This window comes from Sinohyriopsis cumingii, chromosome 15 (genome assembly GCF_028554795.1).
Source record: "Sinohyriopsis cumingii isolate HCF-2022 chromosome 15, ASM2855479v2, whole genome shotgun sequence".
NCBI lineage: Eukaryota > Metazoa > Mollusca > Bivalvia > Unionida > Unionidae > Sinohyriopsis > Sinohyriopsis cumingii.
The window spans coordinates 8,441,337-8,455,169 of record NC_142975.1 but is presented as its reverse complement, the minus strand read 5'-3'; the positions used below and the strand labels follow the sequence as shown (position 1 = coordinate 8,455,169).

Sequence of the window (13,833 nt, the reverse complement as noted above, 5' to 3'; positions counted from 1 at the left end):
GGTACCTTCTAGGCTGGCAAAATTCAGTTTTCGTATTTTATTAACTGCAGAAGATGGCGTAATTTAGACTAATTCAGGCTAATTTTTTGAGCATTTGGGAGCAATGTCATTTGTGCTTAGATTATGACAATTTCCATTAGGTACAATATCTAATGCAATTTCAGATACAGTACATGAAAGTAACATAGAGGTATGCCAACATTCTCTCCAATGTGCATGTTGCAAATGCAAACAACTTCACCTTATACATGTCATTCTATCAGAAGTTCATTATATCTGTAGAGTGCCCCCTTACATGAATTTCACCCTTTTGCCATCTTCTGACAAAGTTAAGTTTTGGGCCCTGTTTGACTTGCAGCTTGGCCTTTGCATCCTAAATGAAGCCATCTTCAATTGAATCATGCTGGAAAAGGTATCCTTGTCTTAGAGACTCATTTCTAGTCTTGCATTTTATGATAACAGTTCTTTATCTGCAGCTTCTCCTAGAACTTCTGGCACACCATACACAAGGTATCAGCCATACAGCTGTGTAGTGCATATATCACATAATTAAGACTGACCAATAGTACTCAGACACACAAGTCAGAATTGGATTTGGCAGCTTAAGGTGGTGTAGGGTGGAGTGAGGAACCACATGAGATTATCTCCTATTATATTTTGTGACTGTTATATTTGTCATCTAGGTCCTTGCAATTTTTGTAATTTTGTTTTATTCTTCTTTCTGCATAAATTGTTTGCTGTTTGCTTTATTTTCAATTAAACTAATTAGTGTTGGCATGTTTTTGGTCCCGTGAAACATTTAAGGAACAATAAATGGAAGGCTGTGAAACTATTCACATATAATTACCGTATGGCCCAAATGGTCCTCCTGGCTGACTGTATGGTTCGTAAGCAGGTGCTTGATTAGGGCCAGCTGGAGGCCACTGTTCCCCACTTTTGGGAGCTCCAACTGGGGGCTGACCAAGTGGATCTGATTGTCCACCTAAAACAAAGAAGAATGATATCATATCTATCTGCAAAATAATAAAAACTCTCATCCTGACAAATATGAACGATACTCCTGTATCAAACAGGATCAGACCTATATAATGCTCTTAGGTTTCAAAGATTTGGCTGCTGGGTCTATAAAGTTAATCTGATTAATTAAAGCCATACTAATTAGCACTAATTAGCATGTAAAGATTGTCCATATTAATCTGTGCAATCAATGACAGTCAGTAAAATCTTATTACTGGTCCAGTCTTACAATTTTTGACTGGCAAGCAGTCCTTTCATAAAAGGTGAAGAAGATAAACAATCTTGAGGTCCTTTAAAGAACCTGCCTTGAGATGATCTTCTGTTATAACTGAAAAAGTTGTTGTGGTTAAAATGTGGTTCAGGACCACTACAAATTCAAGTTATTTAATCCTAACTTTCTGATGCCACGAAATAGTGCAACCAACTATAAACAACAGTACATTTAGTAATTCCGATCTGTTTTGTAAAACAGCCTATATGTAAACGTGTCCTCTGAAGTATTAGCTTATCACACTATTCTGGCTTCTGGAAATATTTTCAGTCTAATAAAGTGTTACTAATGTTCATTATCTCCCTGTTCCACACAGTCTAATAAAGTGTTATCATTATCTCCCTGTTCCACACAGTCTAATAAAGTGTTATCATTATCTCCCTGTTCCACACAGTCTAATAAAGTGTTATCATTATCTCCCTGTTCCACACATATCCATCACTGAGCTTCTATTTCTTTAAGAATCATTGCATTTATCTTCTAACAGTCATACAAACTTCTTATGGTATGTTACTTGTATCTCCTAAATGAAAGTAGACTTTTTATTTTGATAAACATGACAGCATGTAGATATTTGTATCATACATGTAAGCAGTTTTAAATTTACCCTGAATCAAAAACAACATTGTGTAAGTGACTCTTATTTTTCATCTTTGACACAAGAAAGTTGTGTCTGACACATGTAGGATTCAAGAAATGAAAATAAAAACAAAACACACTGAATCAAGCACACACAAGATTACTGACACAAGATTACTGAATCAAGTACACTTCTTGTCAAAAAAAAAAAAAAACCAAACTATCCATTTCATTCTTGGACAGAAATGTTTCCTGATTTTATCAGCTTGAGAAAATAACCAGAAAACACAGTTGGGGATGATGGATAAAAAAATGTTAAAGAAAAGATGACATCTTAAGCAAACTAGATTTGTGTTTCTTCAAGCTAAAAATTCCTAAATCCTATAAAGTAGAAAACTTTAAAACAAAATTGATATTATGGCATGACAATGTAATCAGACCATCTCTTTATACAAAAAATGCAGAGAAATTTCATGTGTCTACGTCAAATAGTTTTTGCAACAATGTGCATATCTCCACTGCAGACCTAAATAGTCAAAGTCCATACCAATTCAAAACTGAACAAAATTTGAAGAAAAAAAATGCAAAAATTTAATAATCAGTTCATCTATCTATGCTTACAAAAATGTATACCAAAATTCATCTGACTTTGGTTTTTGCTAAACTGTGCAAATAAAAATGTTTGCTCAAGTCCAAACAGTTCAAAAATGTGCAAACAAAACCAGAAATTTGCTGTAAAGAGCTGAAAGTCACATCAGGCTGTCTACATATCAATTTAAATATGCCTACAAAATTTCACTTGCCTACCTCAAATGGCTCATAAATTCAAAAATTTAAAAGTGTGTTTAAAATTGAAAATTTGCTGCAACCTCCTGAAAATCTAATCCACTATAAAGTATGCAAAAATTTCATGACACAAGTCAAATAGTTTTTGTCCTATCAAAATAAATCATTTTTTTATAAACATGTACAGACAGAAAGCAGCAAAACAATATGCCCTTTTTGGCTTTTATAGTTTTATCATAAAAAACTGCTGCTTTTGTTTCTAAAACAGTATAGAGGGAGGAAAAATTTAGATTCAATTGTCCAAAATAAGTATTAGCTTTAAAAAACCAAACGTTGCAGTCTTTCTGCAGAACCACTTATTGTACTGGATAAAAGACTCGTCAATGTATGGGGTAATTCGTAACATATGGGATGGGTGGGGTATTTGATGAGGGCTTGATGAATCTCAATATGTTTTGTTTCATACAGAACTTCTGCCAGAAACAAGTGTTTGTGATTGAAATAACACCTCAACATCATGCAGTTATTCAGATCAGACTGACTCATAAACACAGCAGGATTCAGTAATGATACATCATCTCCTAATTGTTGATATCAACAATGACTCATAAACACACCAGGATTCAGTAATGATACATCATCTCCTAACTGTTGATATCAACAATGACTCCTGAAGACACCTGGATTCAGTAATGACACATCAACTCCTAATTGTTGATATGGATATCTATATTTTTTGTATTGTTTGTTCATGACTGTAAATTGTAGTGATTATCTATAAATAAGATATTACATAGTTAATTTTTGTACACAAGTATAAATTCTATTTTAAGATATTAAGAGTGCCTGTAGATTGCATAGGATCTATAAATAATTGTTGTCAAGTTTTTAATAATAAAACCTGTTTGCAAATTTGTGGTTATTTCTCATTGGTTAGGTCAAGCAGTCAGGTGGGTTTTTAGAAGAATAAAGTTATTTCACATTGGATGGGTCAGTCAGCTGGGTTCATTTACGATGTGGGGTATTTGTAAAATGTCATGAAGTGAGTAGGAAAAAACTGCATTTTAGTACTCTATGCCTGTATCAATTTATTCAATCTTATTTCCTATGTTCTTGTTGCAACATCAGTCTGCAGAAGTATTTAATGTTGTGTCTAGATAATACTGAAGAGGAAACATTTTTTATTTATATTATTTGTTGGAATTACAAAGTGCTCACTGGACTAAACTATTATTCTGGGAATATTGTGAATTTACTCTAAGGAGTTCTGGACAATGCCATTTTGATACACCAGGACTGCTGGCAGATCAGCACATTCGAGGATCTGAAATTTCATTTGGAAAATTTGATTCTTTTGTACTTGAGTAGAACTTTTTAGGATTATTTTGGATTTAACTCATAATACAGAAAGATTCTCTTAAATTTTCATTTTATAACTTTGATAATTAAAACATTTGTTATGTTTTACAAAATGTGTTGGTTTTCTTTCTATTAGTTAGTTTAAGACATTAGGGTCATACCAATATCAACAATGCACACCTGAAGACACCTGAATTCAGTTACAAATAACACATCTACTGATTGTTGATCTCAACAATGACTCCTGAAGAAACCTGAGTTACAAATAGCACATCTACTGATTGTTGATATCAACAATGACTCCTGAAGACACCTGAATTCAGTTACAAATAGCACATCTACTGATTGTTGATATCAACAATGACTCCTGAAGACACCTGAATTCAGTTACAAATAGCACATCTACTGATTGCTGATATCAACAATGACTCCTGAAGACACCTGAATTCAGTTACAAATAACACATCTACTGATTGTTGATATCAACAATGACTCCTGAAGACACCTGAATTCAGTTACAAATAACACATCTACTGATTGCTGATATCAACAATGACTTCTGAAGACACCTGAATTCAGTTACAAATAACACATTTACTGATTGCTGATATCAACAATGACTCCTGAAGAAACCTGAGTTACAAATAGCACATCTACTGATTGTTGATATCAACAATGACTCCTGAAGAAACCTGAGTTACAAATAGCACATCTACTGATTGTTGATATCAACAATGACTCCTGAAGACACCTGAATTCAGTTACAAATAACACATCTACTGATTGCTGATATCAAAAATAATGAGGACTGCCACAGATATAATCTAGCAATGTTATACTAACAATGGCTAAACATGTTGGTGCTACATGAAGGGACATGAAAAGTAACATTACTGTGAAAGGACTCGTATACTCAATGACATGAAAAGTAACATTACTATGAAAGGACTCATATACTCAATGACATGAAGAGTAACATTACTATGAAAGGACTCGTATACTCAATGACATGAAGAGTAACATTACTATGAAAGGACTCGTATACTCAATGACATGAAGAGTAACATTACTATGAAAGGACTCGTATACTCAATGACATGAAGAGTAACATTACTATGAAAGGACTCGTATACTCAATGACATGAAGAGTAACATTACTATGAAAGGACTCGTATACTCAATGACATGAAAAGTAACATTACTATGAAAGGACTCGTATACTCAATGACATGAAGAGTAACATTACTATGAAAGGACTCGTATACTCAATGACATGAAGAGTAACATTACTATGAAAGGACTCGTACACTCAATGACATGAAGAGTAACATTACTATGAAAGGACTCGTACACTCAATGACATGAAGAGTAACATTACTATGAAAGGACTCGTACACTCAATGACATGAAAAGTAACATTAGTATGAAAGGACTCGTATACTCAATGACATGAAGAGTAACATTACTATGAAAGGACTCGTATACTCAATGACATGAAGAGTAACATTACTATGAAAGGACTCGTATACTCAATGACATGAAGAGTAACATTACTATGAAAGGACTCGTATACTCAATGACATGAAGAGTAACATTACTATGAAAGGACTCGTATACTCAATGACATGAAGAGTAACATTACTATGAAAGGACTCGTATACTCAATGACATGAAGAGTAACATTACTATGAAAGGACTCGTATACTCAATGACATGAAGAGTAACATTACTATGAAAGGACTCGTATACTCAATGACATGAAGAGTAACATTACTATGAAAGGACTCGTATACTCAATGACATGAAGAGTAACATTACTATGAAAGGACTCGTATACTCAATGACATGAAAAGTAATATTACTATGAAAGGACTCGTATACTCAGTGATGTTTAAATTATTTTAAAAAAGTGAATTTGTGTTTCTTTGCAAGCTAAAAGTCAAGTAAATAAAAATCTGATAATAAATCAAAATTCCTGACCAACTTTTGCAAATCTCTTGAATGGCCTAAGTTTGCCTCTTTTTCCATCACATATATCTCAGTGACATACACGGCACAGTGCATATTCATTTTGTCACTAATTTATTCATCCAGAGACTTCTTTCAAGGACAGAAGTGTGCGTCATGAATTGAAACCTTCAACGTAGTAGGGAAAACATTTCTTATTGTTTAGTTGATTTTAATACCATTCCGGATTAGCCAGTTGCTCAACTCACCTGGATAAAAGAAAAAGTCAGTTAACACATTTGCTAAAGCCAGCCATGATGAAAAGAAAATCAAGAGAAGCCATATATGGCTATTCTTGGTGACTTAAAACATCGCCTGTTTTGAGAGATTGGTTTTAAATCCTGAATGACCCCTGACAATAATGAGAAGGGATGTAACGAGCTCATATCTCTTCTCAAAGAACTTTTTTTCTACAGCGATAGCTTTAATTCACAAACAAATAGATGAAGATATCAAACTATCCTTGTCACAGTGTCACAAAAGGTGACCTCCATTTATGCAGTGATAACATGTCCACTTTCACACCACCCAGCAAGCGAAGTGCTTTGACCCTATACCTAACTAAAAAGACCTGTAACTTTGCTTTTCAGTTCAACACATGATATCTTTGAGTTACACTGTCACTGTGACAGGAGTACAGAGTATAAATGAGATAAGAAATGTCTGAAGATCAAGTCACATAGTATGTACTCCTTTATCAAAGCAATGGCTTCATCATGAAGCAATGTTTAAATTGCATACAATGAGTTGTCACTGTAGATACATGCTAGTGATGGCTTAAGGTGGAGTGAAGCCAGTTTGGTTATGAAACACCTGGCCCTGTCTGTAGTAGGCAAGTGACCATTACAAAGAGAATATTTATATAGGAAATTTGGTGGGGGTGAGGGGAAGATTAATTAGAATGGAACGCTGTGAACAGTGACCATTACTCAATGTCTGGCAACAAATATATTTAACAGTAGGAAACAGTAAAACGATAGTAATATTGTCTTACTGAAACTGTTGGATATATTCAGCAAAAAAATATCTTACAAACTGAATCCTGTCGTAATGAGAGGTAAAAGACAATCAGCAAAATAAAATACTTTGCAGTGGAGCAAGGTACCATATGGCATGCAAATTATAATAGCCATTGGCATTTTAGTAAGCTGAACAGGTAGATAGTGAGAAAGGTTAAACAGCAATGTTTCAGTCATTGTAAACAATAACAGAACAATTCAATTTTAGGTCAATATTGCAGCCTTATATCATGGTATGCAAAAGATAGGTGGCTAAAATGAGTTAAGGCATGAACCTTGTTGAAATCCCAAGGAAGACAAACCCTCCAAGAAAAAGTACAAAACAGAAAAGGTAAACATGTTGCAAAAAGTTCACAAAAGAGATACAAAACAACAATGGCAACAAACAAAGTAATATTTAAAATAGAGGATAAAAACTCCTTATTTTAAAAAAAGCCCAAGACATTACTTGCAATAAAATTACAGGATGCAAGGATGCATCTCACTCACCCTGCCTTCAATAAAAATAATTAAAACCAAAATAATGATAATAATAAAACAAATTATTATTATTATTATTATTATTATTATTATTATACAAGATAACATAAATTATTTCTGGAGTCTTGCGTCTCTATAATTTACCTGAATTGACTGGGACAAACTTGCCCAGTTGACTATCCCATGTCCAATTATTCATGTCTCCTAAATCTTTAAATTGACTACTTGCTTTTACAGTCCTGGTTACTCAGCAGCTCATTAAAAACTGAAAACAAAATTAAAATTTAATCTCAGAATGTAAGTTCGTTTACTTTCATTGTTCTCCCCCAAGAAATGTTACTTTCACTTGTGTTCTCCCTCCTCTAGGCACGACATACAGGTACAAGAATAACCTCTGTGACCATGCATTAAAAAATTTCAACAATATATGACACAATCTCAAAAGTTAATGGCACCATGAGATGTAGATTCATAGTTTAGAGGACAAATGCTTAGGATTCCAACCCGCTCCTGTTCCTATTAGTTCTTTGGTACAATTCTTTATCCGTACAAATATAGTGACAAGTAACAATAGGGGTGTAACAACATATCAATATATCAGTACTGGTATGCAACCATATCACAATTCATATCAGCACAAATTCTTCCATATAGGTATTTTACATCTATATTAGACTGGTAGTGGAATTAGTTTTATTTATTCAAAAAATAAACTGAAAATAAGAACATTTGCCATAATCAAACACTTGTCTTAGGATAGCTGATTGTCAATCATCAAAAAATCTATACATTGTGACCAGTAAGCAGGCAAAGATTGATCTATTGAATCCTGTAAGAGGGCAAAGAGTGATCTATTGAATCTGGTAAGTTGACATTTAGTGATCTATTGAATCTAGTAAGCAGGCAAAGATTGATCTATTGAATCCAGTTAGTTGGCAAAGATTGATCTATTGAATCCTGTAAGAGGGCAAAGAGTGATCTATTGAATCTGGTAAATTGACATTTAGTGATCTATTGAATCTAGTAAGCAGGCAAAGATTGATCTATTGAATCCAGTAAGTTGACAAAGAGTGATCTATTGAACCCAGTAAGTGGGCAAAGAGTGATCTATTGAATCTAGTAAGTGGGCAAAGAGTGATCTATTGGATTCAGTAAGTGGGCAAAGAGTGATCTAATGAACCCAGTAAGTGGGCAAAGAGTGATCTATTGAATCCAGTAAGTGGGCAAAGAGTGATCTATTGGATTCAGTAAGTGGGCAAAGAGTGATCTAATGAACCCAGTAAGTGGGCAAAGAGTGATCTATTGAACCCAGTAAGTGGGCAAAGAGTGATCTATTGAACCCAGTAAGTGGGCAAAGAGTGATCTATTGGATTCAGTAAGTGGGCAAAGAGTGATCTAATGAACCCAGTAAGTGGGCAAAGAGTGATCTATTGAATCCAGTAAGTGAGCAAAGAGTGATCTATTGAATCCAGTAAGTTGACAAAGAGTGATCTATTGAACCCAGTAAGTGGGCAAAGAGTGATCTATTGAATCTAGTAAGTGGGCAAAGAGTGGTCTATTAAATCCAATAAGTTGACAAAGAGTGATCTATTGGACCCAGTAAGTGGGCAAAGAGTGATCTATTGAATCACTTTAGTTTTAAACATAACCAGAATGGTGAATGGTGAAGTTGATCAATCACTGGCAGTATGCCATAGGTGCTTTTTTAAAGCAACACATTTAGCAGGGACTACAATGCCACCATCAATATTGTCCCCAGTTTATTGTCTATGTGAAGTTTGTCTGATGTGTCCAAACTAGTCTAGAAAAATCAGTTTAGAGGTCAAACCCAGCCTTTTAACTGACATTTAAAGGTACACTAAGTTTTTCAATCAGAAACCAACTACACAAGCATCATGAGCAGTATCACAAGTGATAACATCATTTTACACAATGCTGGCCTTTCATTGTCATCGCAAGCAATAGGGTCATTAAGATGGTTACAATGTGTGATGTGAGGTATGTGATACTGATAAAAAGTAGGCATTTTTTCTGAGAAACAAATTCCTGACATTTACAGCATAATCAAACCGTACATAAAGCAAAATTTATTCAATATATCAAAAGTTCACTTGATAACAGATGGTTGGAGCAAAAGTTATATACTGTACAATGACATGGATTGTTATTACATCAGAGTGGGAACTGTGCTGCTATATTTTACAAAGCAGGACAATACCAGAAAGACGCACTGGATCTAACATTGCAGAAGTTATTTTGTAACTGATGTAGGAACTGAATGGCACATAATCTACCCCACATCTTTTGGTCATCAATAAATCATCAGATATGTAACTTAAGAAGAACATTAAATTTCACAATATATCATATGCTCTCTTCATAGTCTGAACCTATTTGCAAAGAAAGCTCTCAAGATGAACACACTGACTGACGTTATTGGTAGAATTGCCTTCTTCTACAAAAGTACAGTTGCTGCAGAACTGCTCATACATATGATTCAAGATGCTCAACCTAATCAAAGACAAACTTATCCTGATGTAGCTACAAGGTAAAATTCAGTTGCAAATATGGTTGAGGCATTTCTTTACATGCAGCCTGCAGTCTATGCTCTCTGACTGCAATGAAAATACACAGCATAAACAAAGATTTTGCCAGTAATTATAAATGTAAGATATCAAATATGCTGAATATATGCTTACATGCCAGAAACCACTTCATATCATGATGACCACTCTTGTTACTGAACAAATTCAAACCACTTTGTACCATGACAGACCACACTTTGTACTTGACAGATCTAAGCAATCTCAATGATGACCACTCTTGGTATTTAACAAATTCAAGCCATTTTTTACCATGATGAACCACACTATGTACTTGACAGATTCAAGCATTCTCAATCATGACCACTCTTGGTACTTAGCAAATTCAAACCATTTTGTACCATGACAGACAATACTTTGTACTTGACAGATTCAAGCAATCTCAATCATGACCACTCTTGGTACTTAGCAAATTCAAACCATTTTGTACCATGACAGACAATACTTTGTACTTGACAGATTCAATCAATCTCAATGATGACCACCCACCACTCTTGGTACTGAACAAATTCAAACCATTTTGTACCATGATGGACCACACTTTATACTTAATAGATTCAATCAATCTCAATGATGACCACTCTTGGTACTGAACAAATTCAAACCAGTTTGTACCATGATGGACAACTCTTTGTACTTGGCAGATTCAATCAATCTCAATCACCCAGCTGCTTAATTAAAAGCTGTTGAGATTTTCAATGGTACCATCTCTGACAAGGACTTACCATTTGTCAGAGATAGAAAAATGTAGTTACTGAGTTCTCCTTTTCAAGGTAATCTGAGTAACTTTTTTGTATAATATAACAAAATTATAGCAATAAACATGTAAAAAAACCCCACAAATTATCTAACTTCAGATAAAGCATAACAGAGATACTTGATTCAGATGTAACACTGATAGATCTTTATACAAATCTTGGAGCTGTCCAAAAAGAATCAACACTTCATCATCTGTCAATGTAAAGGTACTCAACAAAATAATTCAGGTTATATTTCACACTGATTGTTATTTTAATTTATTATAATATGGTGACCTAGTTTGGACTGTAATTAACTAAATATATCATTTATATTGTTTTCTTGTTACACTGAGACTAAGGAATTTGTGGAATTGGCAATTGTCATGTTTTTTTTTTTTTTTTAAAAAAAAAAAACAAATCCTATTCTTAAGGGGAAGCTCCAAATGCATAACCAGCTGGTGACAAAAATGTCCTCTTCATTTGAGTCAAAGCAACATCCCGTACAGAAAAATCTCACCAAGTCACATGAGCTGCTCATAAACTGCACGAGAACCTTGTTAGAAATGTATGCAAACTGGGTAGATTTTGCAAGCTCATGTGTGCAGTTTGTTAGATCTCGTGAACCAAGGAAAAACTAACCTGATTCTCACGTGTGCAGAATTTGCTCACGCGAGAATCTAAATTTTCACATGAGAAATTAGAACTTAGAAAACATTCTTTTCCATTACATACAACCATGTTTGAAAATAAGGCAGAGTTCTAATTTCTCACGTGAGTTATCACGTGAGAAACTTGGACTTTGATTCTGATTAAACACGTATTTCAAATTTATTCAAAGTTGGATTTTCTCATGTGAGTTATCACATGAGCAATTTGGACTTAAATAGTTTGTATAAATGCTGAATGCCGAGCATCCCGATTATTGTCAAATAGACATTATTTCTATTTTGCACTTGCTGTTGCTTTGGGTTCTATTTTTATTAAATTTTAAAACATCTGTCAACTTATTTTCTCACAGTGCGTTTTAGTCTTACCTTGACCCAACAGTCTCCTTGTATTTGAACATATTAAGGTTCATTTCACTGTTCATAAAACGAAACAATTCATCATTAAGGTCTCATATAACCAGACTACCCATTAAACTTTAACAGCTGTCAAAGAATAGAGTTAATAACTTGCATACTGATCGTGGTTGATGTTTAATAAAGTAATCCGTAAAAAAGGTGAAATGTTTCTTTCCCCAAAATATGCAGTTTACAAATATAAAAAGGAAATAAAACTTTTGCCCTTAAAATGAATGCTATGTACCATAAACATATGATGCAACCCCTTTATTCACAAACTTCTCAAACCCCACTATAAAATTGTAAAACAAATTACATAGCCACATATCTGGAAAAAATAAACACTGATGCACAGTCCTTTTGGCCTAATAAGCTCTCAAGTCATTTTCCAGAAAAATTGGAGAACTACGTCGTTTTCTTCCATGCCTAACGTTCGCACAAAAGTCAATACAATCTTTAGTCCGAGTTTCCTCTGACCCTTGTCACCCCATTTTTTGATATTTGGACATTTATGTTGGGGTGTAGGGTCAGAGCGCATTCCCTATCGAAAAGCTGGAATTCGCCGACACCATTTGGTGTCGACATGGGGTAGCCGCTTTCTAGCCGACCCAGCCCACTTGAACGACCTTTCATCGAGATACACCTGCATGAAATCGATAGGAATATGATTTATTTTCTCAAAAATCGCCAGCATAGCATTCGTCATGTCTTTAATCCGATAGGGAATGCGCTCTGACCCTACACCTCAACATAAATGTCCAAATATCAAAAATGGGGTGGCAAGGGTCAGAGGAAGCTCGGACTATACAATCTTATACTTACTGAATTGTGTAATTCGGCTTAGGGGTCATCCATTTATTACGTGAGCAAAGATCTGGCAAAGCTTGACCCCTCCCCCCTCCCTGTATGCATGCATACCTTTTTACCGCTCCCCCCCCCCGCTTACGTACGCATGACGCCTTCCCCCCCCCCCCAATTCTATAGAACGGCCTATATTTAATCTACGCAGAAGCCATAAAGGATTAATAATATTAACGTGTTTAATAAAACATTGCCCACCGACGTAAATAAGCTGCGTAACATTAAACAGTTTGTCTAGTGTCCGCTAAAATTCAAACGTCGACTGAACCAGTCAAACAGGTTACGTATTAGACAAATTATTATCGAGGTTTCACCCCCACCCCGTTTCCTATGCGTATGTACATTATCAGTATAAAAAAATATATATATACGCAAGCGTATGCATTTGGGTTACCCTCTCCTCCTCCATGCGTACGTACAAAATGGACGGCCCCTTATTACTGGCAACGATGTGCTCCGTTAGTCTTTTTTTTTCAGTGACATTATTGTATGGAAATGTGAATCCAGCTCCTCTATTAGCTGTCAGTGGATTCACTAATGCTAAAACTAAATTATCATTGCCATTGAACAATATGTACTGTACATAAAATTTAATAAATCCGTAAGAAACCGCCTAATTCTGTCGTGTTTGGTTGTGTAGCTGTTTCGCACTCTTTTGCACGTGTATATTCTTGGCAATGGAAAATCTTGCTTATTTGCAGCCTTTTAAATGTTCTGATCATGTCATTTCAAAGTTTATAAGATTAGTTTCCTACTGAAATAATCATAAAACAAATCACTGACGTTTCCGTTAACTTTTCTGTGACCCAGATTATCAGAGTACACGGTGGAAGAGTCGGCTTGTTAGAACCATTAGAGTGTCCTATGGGGCATGGCTCAGCACAAGCTACTCTAAAAACATCAAAATTAACTACGTCTATATTAATTAACTTATCAATTATATGAATTCACTTATAGCTCAGTTTTTATGAAACATCTGATAACAAAATATCATTTAGTTGATCTATAAAATATAACATTAAGAAATATCCGAGTAAATATGTAAAA

General features: G+C 34.6%; 1 protein-coding gene across 1 annotated transcript in view; it reads right to left on the bottom strand.

Moving 5' to 3' along the window:
- LOC149781233 (uncharacterized) overlaps positions 1-13,833 on the bottom strand; it is a 95,587-nt gene that overhangs the window by 53,533 nt on the left and 28,221 nt on the right. Inside the window, exons 2-3 of the mRNA XM_089934682.1 lie at positions 7,663-7,783; positions 848-982 (exon numbers count right to left, since the gene is read on the bottom strand). Coding sequence (XP_089790808.1) covers positions 848-982; positions 7,663-7,717 — 190 coding nt within the window. The 5' untranslated portion in view covers positions 7,718-7,783. The remainder of the gene's footprint in view (positions 1-847; positions 983-7,662; positions 7,784-13,833) is intronic.